The 21,110-nt window shown below is 35.9% G+C and overlaps 2 protein-coding genes across 5 annotated transcripts; both read right to left on the bottom strand.

Moving 5' to 3' along the window:
* Positions 1-825: 825 nt before the first annotated feature.
* On the bottom strand, positions 826-11,864 carry fbxo25 (F-box protein 25). Of its 4 annotated transcripts, XM_044106558.1 has the most exons (12): positions 11,744-11,842; positions 11,545-11,612; positions 10,498-10,681; positions 7,130-7,233; positions 6,438-6,487; positions 6,228-6,320; positions 6,034-6,127; positions 4,987-5,171; positions 4,643-4,825; positions 4,185-4,328; positions 2,662-2,688; positions 826-1,669 (listed from the first exon to the last, which is right to left on the bottom strand). In XM_044106558.1, exons 3-12 carry the CDS (start codon positions 10,623-10,625, stop codon positions 1,580-1,582), a joined length of 1,098 nt encoding a protein of 365 aa, XP_043962493.1. In that variant the 5' UTR covers positions 10,626-10,681; positions 11,545-11,612; positions 11,744-11,842; the 3' UTR covers positions 826-1,579. The 4 variants fall into 4 exon arrangements, with proteins under 4 accessions (XP_043962493.1, XP_043962492.1, XP_043962494.1 ...); XM_044106557.1 differs by lacking the exon at positions 11,545-11,612 and having other exon boundaries at positions 11,744-11,852; XM_044106559.1 differs by lacking the exon at positions 2,662-2,688 and having other exon boundaries at positions 11,744-11,841.
* Positions 11,865-12,272: 408 nt separating this feature from the next.
* Positions 12,273-16,203, bottom strand: fam110c (family with sequence similarity 110 member C). Its single transcript, XM_044106556.1, has one exon. The coding sequence runs from the start codon at positions 16,049-16,051 to the stop codon at positions 15,032-15,034; it is 1,020 nt and encodes a 339-aa protein (XP_043962491.1). The 5' UTR covers positions 16,052-16,203; the 3' UTR covers positions 12,273-15,031.
* Between the last annotated feature and the right edge of the window lie 4,907 nt (positions 16,204-21,110).

The following is a 21,110-nucleotide window of genomic DNA, read 5'->3' as shown; positions in this document are numbered from 1 at the left end:
TATTCCTTGTGTCTCTGTTCTTTCCTTCCTAGAGTCCTTTGTTTTTTACTGAAGGTTTTGCTTCTTTAAGACTTTCTACATGTACTCAAATTATAATTGTGGAGGTTGGTGCTTTGTTAAAATGATCATAAAACATTCTTTCAGTCCTTAATGAAAAGAACAACAGTTATGTCTTGCAAATTTGGTAAATCTCCACCCTTGATCCCACAATTGAGTAAAGAATAGTGCCATATTTTACTTGAATCTATGGGAAAATATACAAAGCTCAACTAAGTTAAAATGCAAACTAACATTAATTCGACTTTACTGCGTGCCTATATAAATATATAGAATATAAATATACATTTGTTTTGAATTTCAACACAATACTGACTTCAAGGACAAATGTGGGAGAAAACTAAGTTCAGAAGGATTCATTTCATTCATATAATGTTTCATTCTTCTCTTAAGATATTTAAACAACTTACTTGCTTTAAATTTAGGCATAATATGCACAACTCCCTGTGATGCCTTCAGCATATATTCAATAGAAGTGCTGGGTCATGTTTCTTTAAAAAGAAGAGTTGGTCTGACATGCATCCTGTTACAACTTTTTTGGTTGTGTGAACATGAAGTTTACCAACTTGACCATCCTTTGCAGGAAAATCTTTACTTTTTTTTTTTTTTTTAGCTTTCCACAGGTTAAAAAAAAAGTATATAAACCTTTCATCACCAGTCCATGCCATGTATGCTTTTGTCAAAATCAATTAGAGATTAATCTGAACTGTAAAGCTTCAGTACATCTGCATCAAACCGAACCAAACGAAGGAAAAATAGAAAAACAAGCAGTTTTTAGAAATAACTTTTAATTCATATCTAGTTGCAACACTGTAAAAATCACATCAGTACCTTCAACAGTATGGATTGGTAAAGGGAAGTTACAAAAGTTGGAAGAGAATTACAAAAGTATTTTCCCTAAAACAGTCATTTATATTTTTCGGTTTGCCACATCAGATGCCTGACAGCGGCAGAAAACGTGCACACTCAACACAACTTACATTGACTAACAAAGGACAGACGGTTTGTAAACGGAGTCAAACATGGCAAACGAGCTGTTATTGTATAAAAATGCCACTAGAAACAAACAGATCAGGATGCAATTACACCTCACTGAATAAATACCAGACTTTTTTTTCTTTTAGCAATCTGTAAATCTTTAATAATTAATATTAAGCTACCAACATCAGACTGAAACATGTTTTACACAAGAAATTCCGTCATTGTATTTTTTTCCTTTTATATATTTACATAATGTAATTCCCTCTATAGAGAGAAGCCTTTTTCTGTCTTCAAAACCAACATCTGTGCTGAAACATGAAATATATTTTAAGGGGTTGAACTAACAAACAAACAAACAAAAAAGTAACACACTTATAACCTTTCTATGTTTCGAAATACTTGTGCGATGAATTTTTTACTTTTTATTTTTATACAATTTCAGCCCTTTTTTTATTTGGGTAAACAACAACGAGGTGTTTAAAAAAAAAAAAAACACTCAAAGAGAGTAACGGATGTTGTGTCAGAGAACAATGTGGTAGGTTTAAAATTTGAAGAGGTCAATAAAGTGCTGCGGCGAAATGGGCATCAGGCAGCTGTCCGGATCATTGGCGGTGCACGGGTGGCCAAAGTCCTGAGGAACAGTCAACAAGGAGAATGTGAGAAGGATAGATAACCAGGAAAGAAGGTAATCGCAATACACACATTCACTAAAGATAGGTTTACTCAACTGTTATATTAAATCAATTAGTTTTTACAGAGGCATCAGTAACATTTTTCATAATCATGAGGATACGCTTCATGTTTTTCACTGCACTCCAGAAACTTCTAGAGTTTTTACTGCACTTTTCAGTAAACAACTTCTAGAGTTTTCAGTAAAAAAAACTCTAGAAGTTCTTTTTTTTTTTGTCAACAAATATTAAAAATCCTAAACTTCTTTCCTACATGTTTCACCACAAAAACACCTGAAATAAGTTAAGAGGTCATTTGAACACATCTAAATCAGTTGGATCTGGTGGGGATATGATTCAAATAATGACCAGCCTACATTACTGTACTGATTGTTGGGTACAAAAACCTACAATTTATTGAAGAAAATGAAATAATCTTTTAAGACAGAATTATATTCAAAAATTCTCTTGTTAGTTTTCGCTGCAGAAAAAAAAGAGACAATTTTGTGCAAATATTCAAAACGTGTCTGTCTTTCCAGAAATAATATTTTTTTCATTTATACCTTAAAATATGATTTGATGTGAAGCTAATCGAATAGTATTCAGGAATAAATTAAATAAATGCAGTGGTAGAGATAGAATTAGTTACCGTAAACCAAATTTGAACATTGGCATGCAGACACAAACATTTATCTTGGTATTTATGTTAGATTAGGAGGCAGCTGACAGCCTTTTTAAACTGAGATCTAACAACAGCAAGTTGGTAAAGTGAAAAGATAAAAACACAGCGAAAAGAACACCACTGTTTACTAAACACTTCTGAAAAACAAGACGACATCAAGAGAAACCTGGAACATCAGGCAAAAAAGCTCCACTCATGGAAACAGATAAATCATGATATGATCGACAGAGAACAGAACAGGCACAACAAAAGGCAGGAAGGGACACGGAGTACCTTGAGGAACAAAGCCACATGGCGATCCTTAAGGAGTCAGGGAGAAGGAGAACCACGAGAAGACGCAAGGAGGAAGGGTGGCAAGCAAGGGAAAGGACGCAGAGAAGGAAGAAGTTAAACCATACAGGGAGCAGCTGATGAGGGAAGTTACAATTGCTCCAAAGAAGGAAATGGTACGAATCAGTGTTATTGTTCCTTCTAAGTACTGTATGTTCTGTATGTTTCTGCATATTCAAAAAGTATTTCCCCAGTAATTTCACTCGAACTGCAGGAGAAACAAATCCATCATTTCAGAGAGTACAAACACGATATTTCAACACTTGAACTTGGGGGCTGAGGGGTTGAAAATAATTGCTTGGGAATAAGATATTTCTACACGTGAGAACACAAGTTCACAAAACCCATCACACTAATGAGTAACAAGGATTAGGATTATTAGCAGAGCTCACGGGTGCCGATGTTTGTGATTCACTTCATCACACAAACATCAAAAACTAAATTTTTATGGATGGTTAGAAGCAACACAGAATTTCTTTCTTCAACTTTTGAAAATAAAATATTTGAACTTTTGAACCCGAAGGTTAGCCTTTGGAGATTTCCAGGGAAAACAAACAGTTGTACAGATTTTCACCTCAGTTTTATCTTGAACAAACGTAATACCAAGACCTTTGGTAAAAAGCTGAGAAAAAAACCAACTTGATTCACACACAGTTAAAATTTGTATTTTAAACACCAAAGACTTAGTTTATTTTGAGCACCAATTCCATCTGTGCTGTATAAACAAACTCAAAACAATCCTCTCCAATATATTGACTAGCATGAATTATTCTGAAACGTTATGTTTCAAGTGGTGTTTAAAGTATTGTCAAAAAGCGTAAAACACAGAAAAACCAACATGATAGCATGATTAAAATGTCTGGTTTTAAACCAGTCATTTCATTTATTTAGTATCTGTTTTAATTTTTGTCAACAAATATTAAAAATCCTAAAACAAAAGTCAAGAGAGAGAATTTACTTAAAATATAGTCTCTGAAATGATCATTTTTAAAACTATTAAACAAAACATTATGTTTTCATTTCATATGGTACAATGAATGAGGACTGAGTTAATGGTGCTTAAAACAAAGTGTAATTGGTCAAATTGATCGATTATGTGTTTTCAGTAAAATATGCAAACTATTATTTTATCTTTGCAGTAGAACAATGACAAACATTATGTACATCTAAAATATTTTACGATTTGCAGACATGTTTGTAAATTTTGCAAATAGGCAAAATGAACGATGAATCATTTTTTAAAGTTATTTAGAAATATGTCACTATTTTAACAAGAGCCAAAAAAAAGCAACAAAATGACTTTCAAAGTTTTGAAATATTTTTATATTGCAATAAAGCATGTTATGTAGCTGAAATTACTTGCTATCTGCAACATTCTGGTTTTAATTTAGCACCAACTCAGCGTTTTTTTAAAAACTCAATCTCTGAGATAAGGCAGATACAGACGGGCTGCTTGTCTTGCTTACCTTCCAGAAGAGGATGCTACAGTGTTTGCAGAAGTGCAACGTGTCGCCGTACTGCTCCTTCATGGGGTAGTGCTTCTGCAGGGTGAAGTACATCAGCTTCCAGTCCACATTGTCACTCCTGGTTAGACCCAAATTCCTACAAAACTGCATATGAGCAGTGGAAGCCCATAAGCAGAACCGGAAGCATGGAGAAAACATTTAATATCACAGGAGATCAATGTGGAATTACAACTGGAGCAACTCATAATTAACGCCAATCTTTCTGTGGCGCTTCTATTTCAGAGCAAGTGTATTTCCCAGCTAAAAGAGTAAGCTTAATTTTGTCAGCACTGCCCTCTTGTGGCTAACGTGTAAACTGCATGTTTTATAAACCATCACAGCAACTTTTAACTAGTTCAAGCAATTAAACGTGAAATTCCAACTTCAAATTGGGTGACATAAACATGTAACCTCCTCACCGGTTTGTCTGAGAAGTGAAACTGGCAGAGTTTCTTCCAGAGCGTCCTGTTCTCACTGAGGATGTGCAACGTAGGCGTGGCCTGACCCAGGTTGATGATGTCACAGGCGTCGGAGAACTTACAGAGGATTTTGTTCTGCATGTGCAGGGGCAGGTCGTTGAAAGACATCCCCGTGTACAATTGCTATGGAAACAATCAGCACAAAAACTGATTAAGACTTGAGCTGAAAACTTTATCGGCACTATAAAAACAATCAACACGGTTACAAATGGATCAGTAGGCTAATGAATGCCCTGCCAAAACTCAACATAACTGCATATAAAACATTTCTTTTCAGTTTTTACCTTTGGAATCTGCATATTGTTGAGCTCCTGTTGCCACTTAACAATGGTCTCCAGGCGACACAACCAGATGTTCACATTGCCCACGAGGACACACCTGCCAAAATGGATGGTCAGGCTGTGGAGTGAGGAGCTCAGGTCCTGCAGAAGCTCCTTAACAAGGCGTGGATTATAGTTGTCCTCAAGGACTAAAGCCAAGGTTGAAAAACAAACAAACAAACATCTATAAATCTTACCAAGAAAATAAAATAAAATGATTCATTCAAAAGGTACAGTACTATTGACCAACCTATTGCTGTACACTTCACACATACATTATGTAAATTACAAACAGGACCAATATTTTCCCAATCTCAAAGACAAGAGCAGTGTGTCTGCTAAAATTGCTGATAATTTTGCCGCGGAAAAATAAAAAGGGAATAAAACACCCTCCTTAGGGACCAACATCAGGGATGTCACACTAGGTAGATTTCATCCTGTTTCTCAGTGTCTTTCCTGACATTTTTGCTAATAATTTTTCTAAGAAAATAAAATGCTTAAATTGTGCCTAAAAATAATGATTTTGGGGGTAGGGATGTAGGGAGATGACAGTGTATATTTAGCTCTCAGTCATAAAGTCCCAATACAGTTCATTTTTCATTTCTAAGAGAAACTTTGAAGATTTAATGTGATCCTTTAGCAATAATTAACATTTATTTTAAAATGCTTTTCTGCATGATTTTCTTAATTAGTTAGTCTTAAAGTTTTTAGAAGAAAACTGCCATGGTAAGGGCCTGGAGTTCTTTATTTTAAATTAGATCACTTTATTGAATCTGTTGTGTTTGTTAACAGCAATTTTTCTCAAAAACTGCAACCAAAACTGACATAAATTTAGTTTCACATTGCTCTCATCTACTAGGAGTAATGGGAATGTTTATATCAACATGTCTCTGGTGTAATCTCTGCACTGAATGCGGTGCAGACATAAAGCAATAGCAGATGTTTTTATGTTTTAAATAGCAAGGGTTTCCATACTCAAAACACTTGAGTATAAATGTCTCGTCCTCTTACCTTTTCGTACAATCTTCTCCAGTATATTGAAATAGTTTTTTTGGGCAGCTCCACTCAAAGACGTTAACTGAGACCTGGCTATCAGCTGAAAAAGCTGCAGAAAACGGAAGGAGAGTTCTAAAGAGTAAGAAAATACACCAGTACAGGTCATGAAATAAAACACTGATTGACTATAGGTCATAGTCATTGCGCACCTTCGCAACATAGTTAAATCTTCGCAAATCTTGGATAGCACTGGAAAAGTCTAATCGGTTGAGAGCCTCCCCGAGTGTGCAGTAGCCATGTCGCTGTTGGCAAAGAACAAAGAAAACATAAAGCAAAGGTGAGAAAATAACATTCTGTTGTATACCCAAAGAGAAAGGTCCAACACAAAAATGTAACAATTCAAAGTTTTCAGGACTCACTTCTTTTGTGCTTCCTTTCTGTACGTAGATCCATTTATCTCTAAAAACAACTAAAGACAGAAAACAGAAATGTTAACAATTTTCCTGTTTCCTGTTACACTGCAGATCAAAACCTCTGAAGAGAAACTATGATAGTTTGTTTGTTTTAAAAAAAAATTATCGCATGCTACTTAAATGAATTTCACTCTCATTATAAGTAATTTTCTTGTGTTTATTTCATTGTGCGAGATGCAGACCTTCACAATGATGTTCTGGAACAACAAATATTAATATTGGCACACAGTAACATTTCATTTGGGAATATTTATTTAATTTGAAAAAAATCCATAAAAGGACATCTTTTACTTGGTGACCAAGTGTCAACCTACTGGAAAAAGATGGGTTGTAAAAAAATATTACCAGCAGAGCTCCTACTTGTGAAATCTCGAATATATGTTCTTGCATTTAGAGTTACATCTATTTTTTTTGTGTGAGATTATGTTATTATAAGAAAAGATTAGTTTATTTGATCCTCTTTACACATCCTTTCTCAGGGTGGAGAAACATGTAAAAATGCAGGATGTTTGTCATTACATGACCTGCTAGTCCTGCATTCAGCATTCAAATCTTACTTTTGTGCACCTTTATGCACAAGACCTTTGATTTTCATTCCACAGACTCTCCACTAAGTTCACACAGTCACGGAAACTCACACTGGGATTTGGTGTTATTATTGTACAACTCCTTCTTCCTCTTGGTGTTGGCGAGCTCACACACTTCTCCAACAAACAGATTCTCATTGTTGTCACTGCAGAGCCTGTTCACACAGAGGAAACAGTTTTTGTATTGAGTTAAAAGAGAATACAGGTTTGACCAGAAGATCCACAACACTGTAATTACAAACCACTGGGAAGACTCTGGTGTGCAGCAGTTTCCTCTGGCAATTTGCTTAAGGTTTCAGTTGTGTCTTCTGCTATATTATAAGTTTATAGCCTCAGTTGAAGTTGAAGCCGAAAACACAACAGGCAGGCGTGTCATTGAACTACTCTCGCAATATTGATTTACAGCACAGAATATATGCAAGCTATAAAAAGCCATAAAGATCAGAAAGGGAACTGATAATGAGTCATTCTGTCTGCACCGCAGAGGAGACACTGCAGAAACACAGGAGACTGACTCAGTCTTTTCTCAGACAACAGGCAAACATGACAACTAAAAAGCTACAAACAACAGATCTATTGTGCCAGAAATAGCAAACATCTAGCTGACTATTGTTATTTTTGGCACACATTGTAAAGCAGTTGCATTGTTTTTAAAAGAATCTGAACATTGTGGGAGCTGACCTTAATTTGTCATCGGCTGTCGTTTGAAAAGCACCAACAGGAAACATCTTACATGTACTAAACAGATATAAATCTATTAGAAAAAGTTGAGGATTCAAATATAAATTAGAGCTGAATATTTTTTTTGAAAATATTAAACTACATTACAATTGATGTAAATTACAATTCCCAGACACTTTACTTTCCTGATAAGTAGGTAGTGTCCACAGCACTCTACATGGGCTTTAGCATCTTAGCCTCTAAACAGATACACCTGATGAGAGCATTAAGGGAAGTTGGCATCCATTCAGCTGGCCAAATGTTAGATGATGTAGATATGCAGAGCATGAAAACGACATTTCAACTATTATATCCTACCTTAATATAGCATCCAAGTAGACCTTTGGGACAGGGAAATATGTATTTTGTTATAAGGACTATTTTGCTCTAATTGCAAAATAGTACTCAAACTCAAAGTAACATTATTAGGAGCTGGAAGTCACCAAACAAAACTCATACTGCAGTTTCTGCTATTATATCAAAACTGTTGGTGGCACTGCTTTTCACTCTGATGGGTTAGAAATCCTGCAAACGCAATAAAATTATTGTGTTTTTAACAACTGGTTGACGGTGAGACATCGCCATGACTTGTCATGATTTGGCCATTTGTTCAGACTGTACCCTTACCCCTCCTTCAAAGACTGCTGGACATAGACACCAGCCACCCTTAATGTCGGCAGACAATGAATGGACTGATCTTTTCTATTTCATCTCAGACTTTCAGGCATGTAAAAAAAAGTCCTGTGCCACAAGGTGATTTGTACCAATCTTACATCAATTTGAACCAAACATATCCATGTTTTGAAAACCAACATCTTAAATTCAATTCAGTTCCTTCAGATTGCACAAATTTATAACAAATGTAATCTCAAGAAGTTTTAAAAAACACATCCAACCTGTATGCAGAAATAACCAATTCAATGTAATATTAGAGGCAGAAACAAAGTCAGTAACACACTTTCCAATTCGACTCTACTTATAAAATGTTGCAGTCTAGTTCAGTTTATACTACCAGTTGGTGAAACTCTTCTAAGAAAACTGAACTGATCGGATTCAGACATTCGTTGATGGCTTCAATATAGTTCCATTTGCTGCCTGCTTCTTTTAAACAGTACAAAAAAAGAAAGTTTAAATATAAAAGTTGTATGATTTAATAAGCGACAGTTTTATTTTACTCATTCTTTCTGAACTCAACCACACAACAAACACTGTATTTTTGTAGCATGATGTCATTCGCTATCAGGATGGACTGGGATCGGAGAGCAGCCAGTCTGAAGAGTGACGTCATTGGTTATTGTCTGAAGCTACATAGTACGGGGCTGTGAGTCACTATTAGCTGGACAATCAATACAAAAGGAAAGAATGTGACCGGAGTGAAATGTCACCAGCTGATGCTGGGATTCCTGGGAGACGTGCGTCGTTTCTGTGGAGGGTTAGGGAAACTGGTACTGTGATGTCAGCTATTGTAAGGACATTGTGAAAAGCAATATATGATCCAGATATCCCATACTTGGTGCCTCAGAGAAGCTGGTGACGTAAGCCAGTAGCAGTTGTACAGCTACAGTTACTGTGAGGAATAAAATGCTCAAACCAACCTGAATAAACTACTGTACAAAAACACAAAAGGGCTGCACATTACATCAGGTATCAGTTGTCACAGCAAATTCAATATATGATATTTCAATTCATGCTTGGACTCAAGAACGTGATAGACTATTATATCATTAACTAATTGAGAAATTGTTTTAACAAGCATCTAATGTAACTAAAATATAACTAAGTTTATCATTGCATTCTTTGTTACTGTTTGTATAAATTAATTTCTCCTTGATCATGATAGTAGTAGATTTCTCAAACTTGGATGTGGGAGTTTACTTATCTAGGATTACACAGTACTGTGCAAAAAAACAACAATAATCCTCTGGTGTTATTAAACTCTGTTTTTCTTTTTCTTTTAAATAAAATATACAATTCTAAAACAGATCTCATTTGTTTATTTTTACAGTATAATATTAAGGATAACAAATAGATTAGACATAAACATAAGCAATAAAATGGAGCACAATTAATGCACATATGTAATGAAACCACATCAGATAGAAAACTAAACCTGGGTGGTCGTCTGAGGGTTGGAGACATTGACCATGTAATCAAAGCATAACGTCACTGTATCAGTTCGATCTCAATTTCCTGTCTGCTCTCCTCTTATTTTACTTTCATGATGGAAAAAATTAATCCTCTTACCTCTAGATTTTGTAGAAGTTATAATTTAGAGAGAGCATTGGCAGTCAGTCAGTTGAGGAGAGTCTACTTCATGTCAGATCTATTGAGATGTAGGATCAAAGCTACACTCGGCTACTCTGTTTTGAATTCAACAGTAAAACTCCACATACCCAAAAACAAAGAAATATTTCAAAGTATTGATTTATAGGTTCATCTCTAGATGAAGAACTATTTCTGTTAGGATCATAATGATGCCCATTAAAATTTAAAGTGGCCTTCTGGGTATGATCAAATACTAAGTTTGTATTTTTTGCAAACTAGAAAAAGATAAAAACTATTTAATTTAGTAAGGATATTAAACAAATAAGTCAAAGGTGGGGCATTAGTGGCTGTCAAAAGGTCTATACACTAGCTAACATGTTAGTATACATGCAAAAACAGGGCAGGTCACAAAGACAAACAATTTATGAACTTACTCTTTTAGGTCTATATCTTTGTTGTTATCCTCCAGCTCGTGACCGAAGAAAACGATCCTCTTCCACCCATGGTCTGTCTTTGTCCAGCTCCATCCAGGCGACCTCCAGTCTTTGCCCAAGAAAGGCATATTAACTGGGGAAGGCCGGACTGTGAGCCGAGAAGAGTCGAAGCCACGGCGAACACCTAAAGGGTTAATCAGTAACAAGATTTATTTTTGGCTGCCTAATTATTCTAAATATTCAATTAAAGATTGTGTTATTGGTATTTACAGAACATTTAAGACCTATTCATACCTGTTTATCTTCTTCACATAAGATTAAATATAATTTATTGGGATTTTAAGTCAGAAACAAACACTTTCAGAAATTTTGTGTATCATAAAAATTTGTATTCAAACTGTTGTATTCCTCCATTACATTACTTTTTGTGATGCGGTCATATACACGCATATTTTTTCTCAACAAAGACATGGAAAAAGGGGCATGTCACATTTTCACATTCTTTTTTTCAAAATATATAATTCAATATTTATGAATCAGTCCAACAGTTGTGTTGGTTTACTAAATAAAGTACCAGTGAAATAAATTGAGGTTTGAAGTGAAAAATCACAAAGTTGCTACAATAATTTTAGAATGCAAAATGAAGATCTGGCATAGGAAAAATTTACTTGTCACTTTACTGTGACAAGTTTTTTTTTATGTCAATGTACACAGTCACTAGTTTCATGGACAGAATTCAACTGGGCAGATATTAAACTAAATAAAATAATATTTATTGATGAATATTGTTTATATTTAAAATACATGAGAATTTCCTAAAGAAACTTTTTTATTCATGCACCAAGTCAAATATTTAGAATACCTGCATAAAGTGGGAACAGGACCTATTTACATCTATGCCTATTTTTAAGGTTGTAAAGAACACTAAGCCACCTAACAATGAGGGCAATTGGATTGTAAAACCTTTAAATAATGAGCTTATTCACAAGTGCTTTCAGGTTCAACACTGGGAATGTGATTAAGTAGACGTAATTTTCAAAATCTCACATAAACATGTTTATGACGCATTTCTTTCGGCGTTCTGCCTTTGCATTTTATCCTCAGCCGCTGCAACCCTTAACGTTAAAAAACAAGAAGAAAGCCAGTTGTCACTCGGTTTAACGTGCATATACAAAGAGGAGATAAAATAAAAATATCTAAATAACGACATTCTTCAGCTGTGGGTTTCTAAAAATACCGAACAAACCTTAATATCCTAGGAGTTCCTTTGTGGTCTTTTTCTCTCTCAGCTTTCCTTCTTGCTGTGCTGAAAATATTGACGGAAGTAAATACAGTATGGAACCCGAGAATTCGTTCACGCCTCCTCTGCTTTCTTATTGGACAATATGCTCGAATTTACGCTGTTGCTACCCGGAGCAACGCATCTGATTGGCTAATCTGTGGTGTCAATCATTGCCTTTTTTAATTCCGTGTGTTTTGGTGGAGCTTTTCTCCTACACGTGACTGAGGACTGCGCACATGTACTTCTGTTTTTATTTTGCAGATGGGGGGATGGGAACAGGACAATCGGAGAACTAAGTGCGTGATGTGGTTAAGCAACATCTGTGCAACGTTTTAAAGCTTTAATGTGCATGAGAACTCCAATATTTTCCATCTTATTTTGGGGGTTTTAATAGCAAGGGTTTAATTCTACTAATGTGCATGTCCCATTTATCAAATATAGGTTGTTAAATATTATATTTTTAAGTTTGTATCAGTCATAGTGAATGTTTGTCATCTTGGATAAAAGAACTTTATTTATGCATTTTTTTCCACATGTAATTAAAAGACAGTATGTCTTCAGAATCACAGATATGCATTACATAAAAAGTCCCTTCCTTCTGGCTTTATCATGTTACAAAACAGACTTGAATGTATTTTATTGGTAATCTATTGGTAAATGATGAGAAAAGAACAATGAAAAAAAGAAACCATTTGGTGTTCTTATATTTTTACTTTCTTTTACTCTAACATCCTAATAAAACAAAACACAGATAAACCAACTGCCTTCTAAAAGTACCTAACAAGTAAACTAGTCCACCTATGTAAAATTTCTCCTTTTAAATAGTTTCATAAAGGGCTCAGAAATGAATTAGAGAACATCAGTAAATAAACAACATAATGAAGATCAGGGAGTTCAACCACCAGGACAAGAGTAACATTGTAAAGAGCTTTAAAGAAGGTTCAGGCAATAAAACTTAAACACATGACAAAGCAGAGTTCAATCAATAATCTGAAAATAAATCAGAAAAGTAGCCAAGAGACCAATGTTAAGGCTGTAGGATCTGCAACCCCTCAGCCTTAACATAAAAAGCCCCAGCTGTTTATTTTCCACTGCATCAAAAAAGCCGTCATGGAAGAGTGACAAGAAGAAAGACATAAAAAATCCCACTTAAACTTTTAAAAAAGTAGTAAAGACAAAGCAGCTATGAGGAAGAGGTCTTCTCTCTTGGTTGAGACCAGAACAATGTTTTGGACCATTCTCTTTTGTATGAAAAAAGAGAATGATTGCACATTGCCCCATGTTTTGAAACATGGGAGCAGCAGTATTATGGTAAAAGGATGGGTTTTGTTGTTAGAGTCTTTTCAGACTCAATTGGAAAATTGCAGGCCACTTCAGGAAGATTGTAATCCACTATTTTTGTCATGTTTTATTTAGATTTTAACAGATACTGTATGTTAACAGGTACTTTACCTACAATCAAGCATCTTTACTGATCATTCTCCCTCACTATTTCTAGCTCAACTTTTGTATATGTTTATAGAGAAAATTTTGTTCTGTGAGCAACATTAAAAAAAATTCATGTTCATAAAGATATAAATAGAGTTCATAAAACCATTCTCCTCGCTTGTTTTAAACTTGCTGCCACCAACAAGGTCAATTATTCTACTGTGTCATTAATGGATTTTTTAAATCACATGTAGCACACTAGTTGGGAAGTAAGTAATTAATTGCTTTGTTTGAATGTTACACATTCTGGATAAAAAGATTAAGGAATGGTGGTTTAACTTTGATTTGAGGAAGGATTAAGGTCAGGCTGTGGTAAAAATCATAATACCACTAAGGTATTAATGGATCGGTTTTTCAACTAACTTTAAGACCTGGCAGCTGACAAGTAAAGATGGCAGGAAGTGATTTGTTGTGGCATAGCTTTAAAGTTAGTGAAATATATTTTTACAACTGTGAAGTAGTCAGAACATACTTTCATGGCCATGAAATATTAGTGTCATAACTTTCCAAATTAATAGAAAAAAAACTGTTGGTTAATGTTTCTTGAGCCCCTGGTCAATCTGTTATGTTTTCTTTTTCATCTTCAATTACACTCTCTGAGGTTCAAACAAACTGGAGCAAACTTGGAAAGGATACAGAAAATGGGGGGAAGAGGTGTGTGTTGAAGAGACAAAGCAGGCGAAGACTGGGAGGTGGGTAGAGATACAGTTTCAACGGGTCACTGGACATAAGCCCATCAGATTACCAGCCACATTCTTCTCACCCAGATCTTAAGGGTCCAGCTGACAGCTTGTCTAAGGATATTATCACTTCTTTCCTGTTTTTTTTTTTTCCACTTTCTTAGACTTAAATTAAATTACCTTGTTTAATTGTTGCTACTTAAGTGACATGTAAGAAAGCAGCTTGTCTTACAGACTGACATTATTTGTCTTTCTTTTATCTGTGTGTGTTCAGGATAGACTGCATACCTTTCACTTGAGGAACAATGAGGAGTGCACTTGTCAGACTATGAATCTTAAAAGTACGCTACGTAAACTGTTATTTTAGTCCCCTTTCATGTTTGAGTTATTCTGAAAATCCAGAAATTATGAACATTATGCTTAGATGTTTCCAGCAAAACTCACAAATGCAAAAAGCCTTTCATCTTTATGTAATTACTCATACCAATTTCCAATACCATTAGTTTTTTAAATCATTGGTGGAAAAAACATAACTAGTTTCGATGATAAATGACATATTAATGCTTCAAATTTAATACTAAAATGTATGATTGTCAGAATGAAATTTCATTTGAGGTTATGCACTACAGTTTGTCAAAACTTCACACATATTTTAAATATATTATATAGTTTATTTGAGGATTATGACAAGATACAGGGTAATTACTCTAAATCACAGCTGAGTTTGGACTTTGGAAAAGCCAAAGTCCAAAAGCCCTATACTTTTCCATAGCTCGAGTCTTCCCTGTGATATAATAAAGTAATTCTCACAACTGTTGAATATAGCTATAGTTTGCAAAATTTTCATTTGAATTAATCTCATGACAGAAAAACGTTTGCACAACATCTCCAACTCAATATATGTTTTCACATATCTCTGTCACATTGTTCTCAAGATACAATTTTGGACAACCTGGCAGCAACACACGTTCCCACAGTCTTGAATCCATCAGTTGGTGATATTTACTGTCAAGAATGCAAGAACTGGAAGTCAGTCACAATCATTTCAGTCTCCACCAAAAAATCTGTAACTTTTATGCATCATTCAGTCAAGGTCCCGTAACTTCTTGCCAGCATCCGCAGCGTTTTTGCAGCTGTACAGCCATTTGATGACACGCGCATTGCGCTCAATTACTGATGTGCCTTGCTGTACTGTTTTGTGCAGCTCGTTCTCAAGAAGCCCATTGCTGTCACTGCTATCCCTTGAGAAGCCATCATCAGATGTGGAGATGCTGGCGCTCCGAATGTTTATCACAATCTCATCAGAGCGAGCCGAGAAGTTCTCCCTCCCCAAGGTCTCAATCACCTCACCGTCCAGGCCGCAGTACTTGAAAAATGCATCAAAGTCTGCAAAATTTTTAGAGTATCTTGAGCTGATATCTGAGTGGGAACGGCTCACTCCCTTGCCAGTCCTCATCTCAATCTCAGGAACTGCAAGCAGACCACCAGCTGTTGGCTTTTCATTGTTGTCCTCTGTTGCTCCATTAGACTTTTTCTCTGACTGAGAAATAACTACACCGATGATACATTCCTTTGCTTTTCCCTCAGGTGTGCTGATTTTTTCTTTGCTGCCATCATGATCATGTTTCCTGTCAGCAGCCAGAAGCACAGGGACATGTTTATCCCCAGAATTGAGTGGCAGCTTTCTAGTTATGGGGTGCCTTCGGTTCTTGAGTGTTGATCCTCGAAGTAAGTCACATTTCTGTCTGTAAAGCAGAATAGAGTCTGGTCTTTTTTTGCCAGTGGGCCGATTTAGTTGTTCCGGTACACAGAGTTGTGGAACATCTTTATGTACTGATGAGGTACTCCGAGAGACACAATTTTCATTGCGGTTTATGCTTTGGCTTGAAGACCCGGTGCTACTCACAGACGCTGAACCAAGACTGATCACTGGCTCCTGGGTAGAGTTGACCACTTGCTGACTTTTGACGTACTTTGGTTTACTAGCAGCAAGCCTCTCCACGGCACTCATACGTCCCTTTGTCTCATTCTCCAGTTCCATTTGCTTCCGAAGGTATTCCGGACCCTTTTCAAGAATTTTTGTGGCGTCATTACTTGTCTCCATTGTATACTCTCAAGTTTTTCCAATTGTTATTTCCAAAAAGTCAAATATCCCTGAGTATACCGTACAGACTCACAGCTACAGGATTCCATTCAAGCCCGCTCTTTGCCTGAGCATGAATCCCAACAGGAGACTTCACCTTGTATGCTCAGACACATACACCCCACCCATCCTACGCAGGAGTAGTTTTAGCCAAACACAAGCCTGTTCAAAGTACACCTGATACTTAGAACAATGAAAGCTGAAACCCCTGCAGACGTTTTTCCCCACCTCCTCTTGGAATGGAAATGCGGGTCTTTTAACTTGTTGCTCAACATACAACATAAACCGTCATAAACACTCAGAAAACCAGTTTTCACCTGAACCAAGCTCCTTTTATCAGTTCTCATTGGGGTGTTTACCTGGAAAACTGACTCATCAAAAAAAAAAAAAAAAACCAAAAACGTTCATCATCGCTGGTAAATGTTTTGCAAAAACATTTTACACTTAACTTGGGGATGTGATGAGTAATGCAAGGAATAAAGGAAGGTAAAGTGTAGTGACTGGCAAATGGAGCCTTATTAACACATTATTGTGCAATACCAGGAAGAACATTTTTTTGTGGTATTTGTGGCCCACAGGGCTGTAAAAAAGCATTTGCCCCTTTACATTTTTCAAAAGTCATTTTTGTTACATTTAAAGGTTTAAAATCATCAAAGTGATTCATTCACACAGGGACTAAGTTTTCAATAATATGTATTAAGGAATTCAGAGGTAAATAGCCTGATGTTTTAATGATTGAGCATTGGACGATTAGCAAGAAGAATTTGGAGTACCATGTCGCTTTACTGCAACATGTAGAAGATGCTAATTTTAAGGAAGAGCTGCATTGGAGCAGAGCTGGTCTGAAAGCATATGAATGTGGTAAAATGTGCCTAAAACCTCATTGGTCTTTAGAGGCCTGGGGCCACCATCTCCCTCATGTCTGCTTTGTGTCCCAGGGGCGGGTTTGTGGCTCCTCACACCTTCTATTGAACATTCTTACGGAGAAACCTTATATACACAAGCATCCTCTCGTTCTCTCATAAACATAGATACTCCCACAGGTGATTTAGGTATTTTCTGATTGGCTGCAGTTACCACTATACATTTTGTATTGAGTAGTGCTAGTACTCCAGCCTTCTTTCTTCCAATCTTATCTCCTTCTTTTTCTGTAAGCTTTTGTCCCCTTTCATTTCCATTTGTATGGCCTTTACATTTGAAATAAACCCAATACAATTTCTAACAATGTTTCTCATATATCTACCAAGTGGAGTGAAAACCATAGAGCTCCAGTTGTGAAAGTAAGTCTGTTGAGATTCATCTTGGCACTAAGACAACAATTCTGAGTGCCACACTGAGGGACAGGACACATTTTTTAAATAAAAAAAAAACAATAAAAAAAAAACTTGTTCCTTACAGACGTTTCCTGCCCAATTTGGCTTGTTTGAGCTATTGTTCAAGGCAGAAGCAATCACATTTCCAGTCTACTTGCTACTGGTTCTGCTTCTCTAAAATAGTGGTTTAAGGGCATTTAATACAAATGCACACCATACTTTCCTAGGTTTAATTGGAATACAAAGAGTAAACGTCACATCCATATCTATCAACTTCAGAATTCTGCAGAAATTTGGCATTGCCATAAAATCCTAACACATTAAAATATGTGGTTGTAAGATTATAAATAGGGAAAACTGTTGGAAAGGTAGATGAGTATAATATGATTTTTAAATGCTTTTGAAAATAAACAACACTTTGTAGTGACAGTACTAACAGGTAGCACAAAGTAACAAATAAGAAACCATTAGCAAAACTAAAAATTTGTATTGTGTGGTGGCGCAGGGGATAGCGCGACCCACATCTGGAGGCCTTGAGTCCTCGACGTGGATCGATTCCTGGACCCAGCGACATTTGCCGCATGTCTTCCCCCTCTCCCTTCCCCTTTCCTGTCAGCCTACTGTCATATAAGGGACACTAGAGCCCACAAAAGACCCCCTGGAGGGAAAAAAAATTAAAAATTCGCATTGTTTATTAGGCATACAGTGTTGATTACATTGAATATGAGCCAATTCTCCGGTTGAAGGTAATTGTTCTGCTTTTTCTTCCACTCCCCTTTCCTTGCATTTTCTACCAGATGAGTCATCTGATATGTCATAACTCCCAGCACACCTATATCAATGTTCCTAATCAGTCTTCTTAATGGCTTTTTACCTTTCCCCGGCACAGGCCGACTAAAAATGAGGAACTGTGTGGGAGGAGGGAAACAAATGCTTTTGAGCGGAGACCATATCTAAGGCAATAAAATGTATATGCATCTAGTTTGATTTGTATAGGAAAGTAGTTACTGTTGTGAAAAAAAATCCCACTTGTCTTGGTAGAGTTAAACCTGTTGATAGCCAATGATATAATCAGGTTTACCTGTGAGCATATAAGCCAGGAATTTTTTGACAGCCTCTGCTCTCCCTCTGTTCTATTCTGCTCGTTTTCTGACCTCGCCTGATTCCTGTTTTTGCATGCCCCCTCTGCTATGGATGCCTGCGTGTTCTTTGAAACATTCCAAGAAACTTGAGTCAAGTAAACTTAACATGAGATTTTCTGCTTTTATTTCGTTTTGCTTTTGGGTCATGACTCCATTTGACTATCTACTCTGAACCCGTCTTTTCTTTTGAGACATTTTGAAAGTTGTCACAACAAAACAAGATATGCCCAGGGAAACATGAGTAACTGGGAACTTACTGGTCCACCTTCTTTAATTCTCTCTGTTGTTTTAAGTACAATTAAAACAACAGAGAGAAAAGCCAGTGCAACAAACACAGCACAGTGAAAGCTATTGTAAATGACAGATTTGATATTACACTCCTCTCACTGTCTCAGCTGGAGACAGTGAGAGGAGATTGCTCTCATTTGAAATGATCAAATGAATAGAGGCACCTACAGGTTGTAGTAGAGCTCCTCACATTCACATTTTTGTCTTGTAAAAGTACTGATGCCATTCACATTTGCATTATGTCTTGCCATATATATTTTCAATAGTGACAACCCAGAACTATAAAGATATATGAGTTGACAAAATGTACAGACAACTTTCAAACTTAAACAGTACATTTCAAAAATAAATCTCAAGTCAAAGTTTCAATCTTAACATCCAGGCGTCTATATGCTCCACTTAGAAAACAGGCATTAAAGTAGAAATCTAAACACAACCTGTGTTGTGCACACCAGTTTTTCTTGTTCAGAAGACAGAGGGCAGCACTGGAATGCATAGTCTGAAGGTCAGGGTGAAGCTTAGCAAACTGTATGTGCTTTTAAAGCCATAAACACGTCTTAGCACCATATCTCACCACATTCATTTGTTCAGAAGAAAGGCATTGTATCCTCCTGCATGTTTAATTAACTAAAACAAAACAAAGACCACTTTTGTACATGATTTTCATACCACATCTGTTTTTTAGTGTTGATTACATTTATTCAGCCGCATGATTTCTTTTCATTGGATTCCCTCCAATATCCCTCTTTTGGGAATTCATCTGGATTCACTCGTGCTTTCAGTCTTCTTGACCTCCAGTTTGAATTAATGATGATAGCCCTCAGATAAATTCCAAGATTTCCAGATCAAAAGGCATGCAGAATGTGTCACGATGATTAATGGTTGTTTACAGGGATGATAAGTGTCTAATTTTTAGGACAGGACTGCAAATCTAAAGCAGACATGCATGCTGTTACAGAAATACAAATGTCTGAAATGTCTCAAAAATGTTTTGTTTGATAAAGAACAAAATGAATGCTTTTGGGATGATGATGCATATCTTTAATGCCTTGGTTTAGGCAAATGTACAAATGAAACAAGTTGGTGCATTCACCATAATATTTTTAATGTTGAATAAAATATAAAACAAAAATAAAAAAAAATTGTTTCATGCTAACATTTTTTCCTGCATATTGAAATATTGATTGTAGTGACAATAAGCAGTATGATGATGCTGAGTCTTTTAACAAAACATATAGGACTTTTCCCACAGTATTTAAATCCTTATAACTTTTTCACAAGTTACCATACTACAATCATAAACTTTAAGTTATTATATTTGGAATTTATGTGATAGATCAAAGAAAATTACATATAGTTTTCATGATCTTTTAAATTTATTATCTAAAATTGCAGTGTGTGTCTGCATTCAGCCCTTTTAATCTGTTTCCTTCAATTAAATTCCAGAGCAGCCAATCTAACATCCAAAAATAGCAGAAGTATTGCACAACAAGAAGTAATGGCTATATACTAGGCAGACCATCAAGGAGAAAGATCTAGGCTTTGACTTTGCCCTGAACTTTCCATTTCTTAAATTTCAACCAGTCCTTGTTTATTTGTGTGTGTTGGGTTATTGTCCAGTTCTGCTTCAGCTTAAATTCTTCACAGATGGACTCGCAATTTTCTTAAGATGCCTTTGATACGTGATACAATTTTTATTGAATTCTATGATGGTGAACTGTCCTGATGGAATAAATAATTCCCAAACCATAACACTTCCACCTCCATGCTTTACAGTTGTCATGGGTTTCCCATCCTGGAATTGTATATTTAGATAATGATGTCTTTTCCATTTTACTCAGTGAATTCCATTTTAGGCTCATCTGTGCAAATAGATAAATTGATCTTTGTCTACTTTTAGTATGGTCCTAGTGTTTTTCTAAGCAACTATAACATTAGCAGCAACTCACAAAAGAAAACAAACAAAAAAATGTACAGTCCCATTCTGCTGTGGACCTGGTGTAAATTAGCATACATATTTATTTTGTTTTATTAAGATATCATTGAATTACATATTTTATGTGGTTTCCCACACATTTTTAACATAGGGCAAAAACCAAAATAAAAATGTGAAATATTTCTTTGAACAATTTGTTGAAAGTTTAGACAGAGTTAATATTAGTCAAAAAATATCACAAAAACAGATGCAAAACATCACACTGAGACAGCCTTTGCCCTCATGGGTGCAATTTTCACACGATCCTGGAAAGTCCCCTGTCACAATTTTTGAACCAAATA

Source organism: Gambusia affinis, linkage group LG22 (genome assembly GCF_019740435.1).
Source record: "Gambusia affinis linkage group LG22, SWU_Gaff_1.0, whole genome shotgun sequence".
NCBI lineage: Eukaryota > Metazoa > Chordata > Actinopteri > Cyprinodontiformes > Poeciliidae > Gambusia > Gambusia affinis.
Note: the sequence above shows the minus strand (reverse complement) of the source record. Positions and strands in the feature narration are given on the sequence as shown.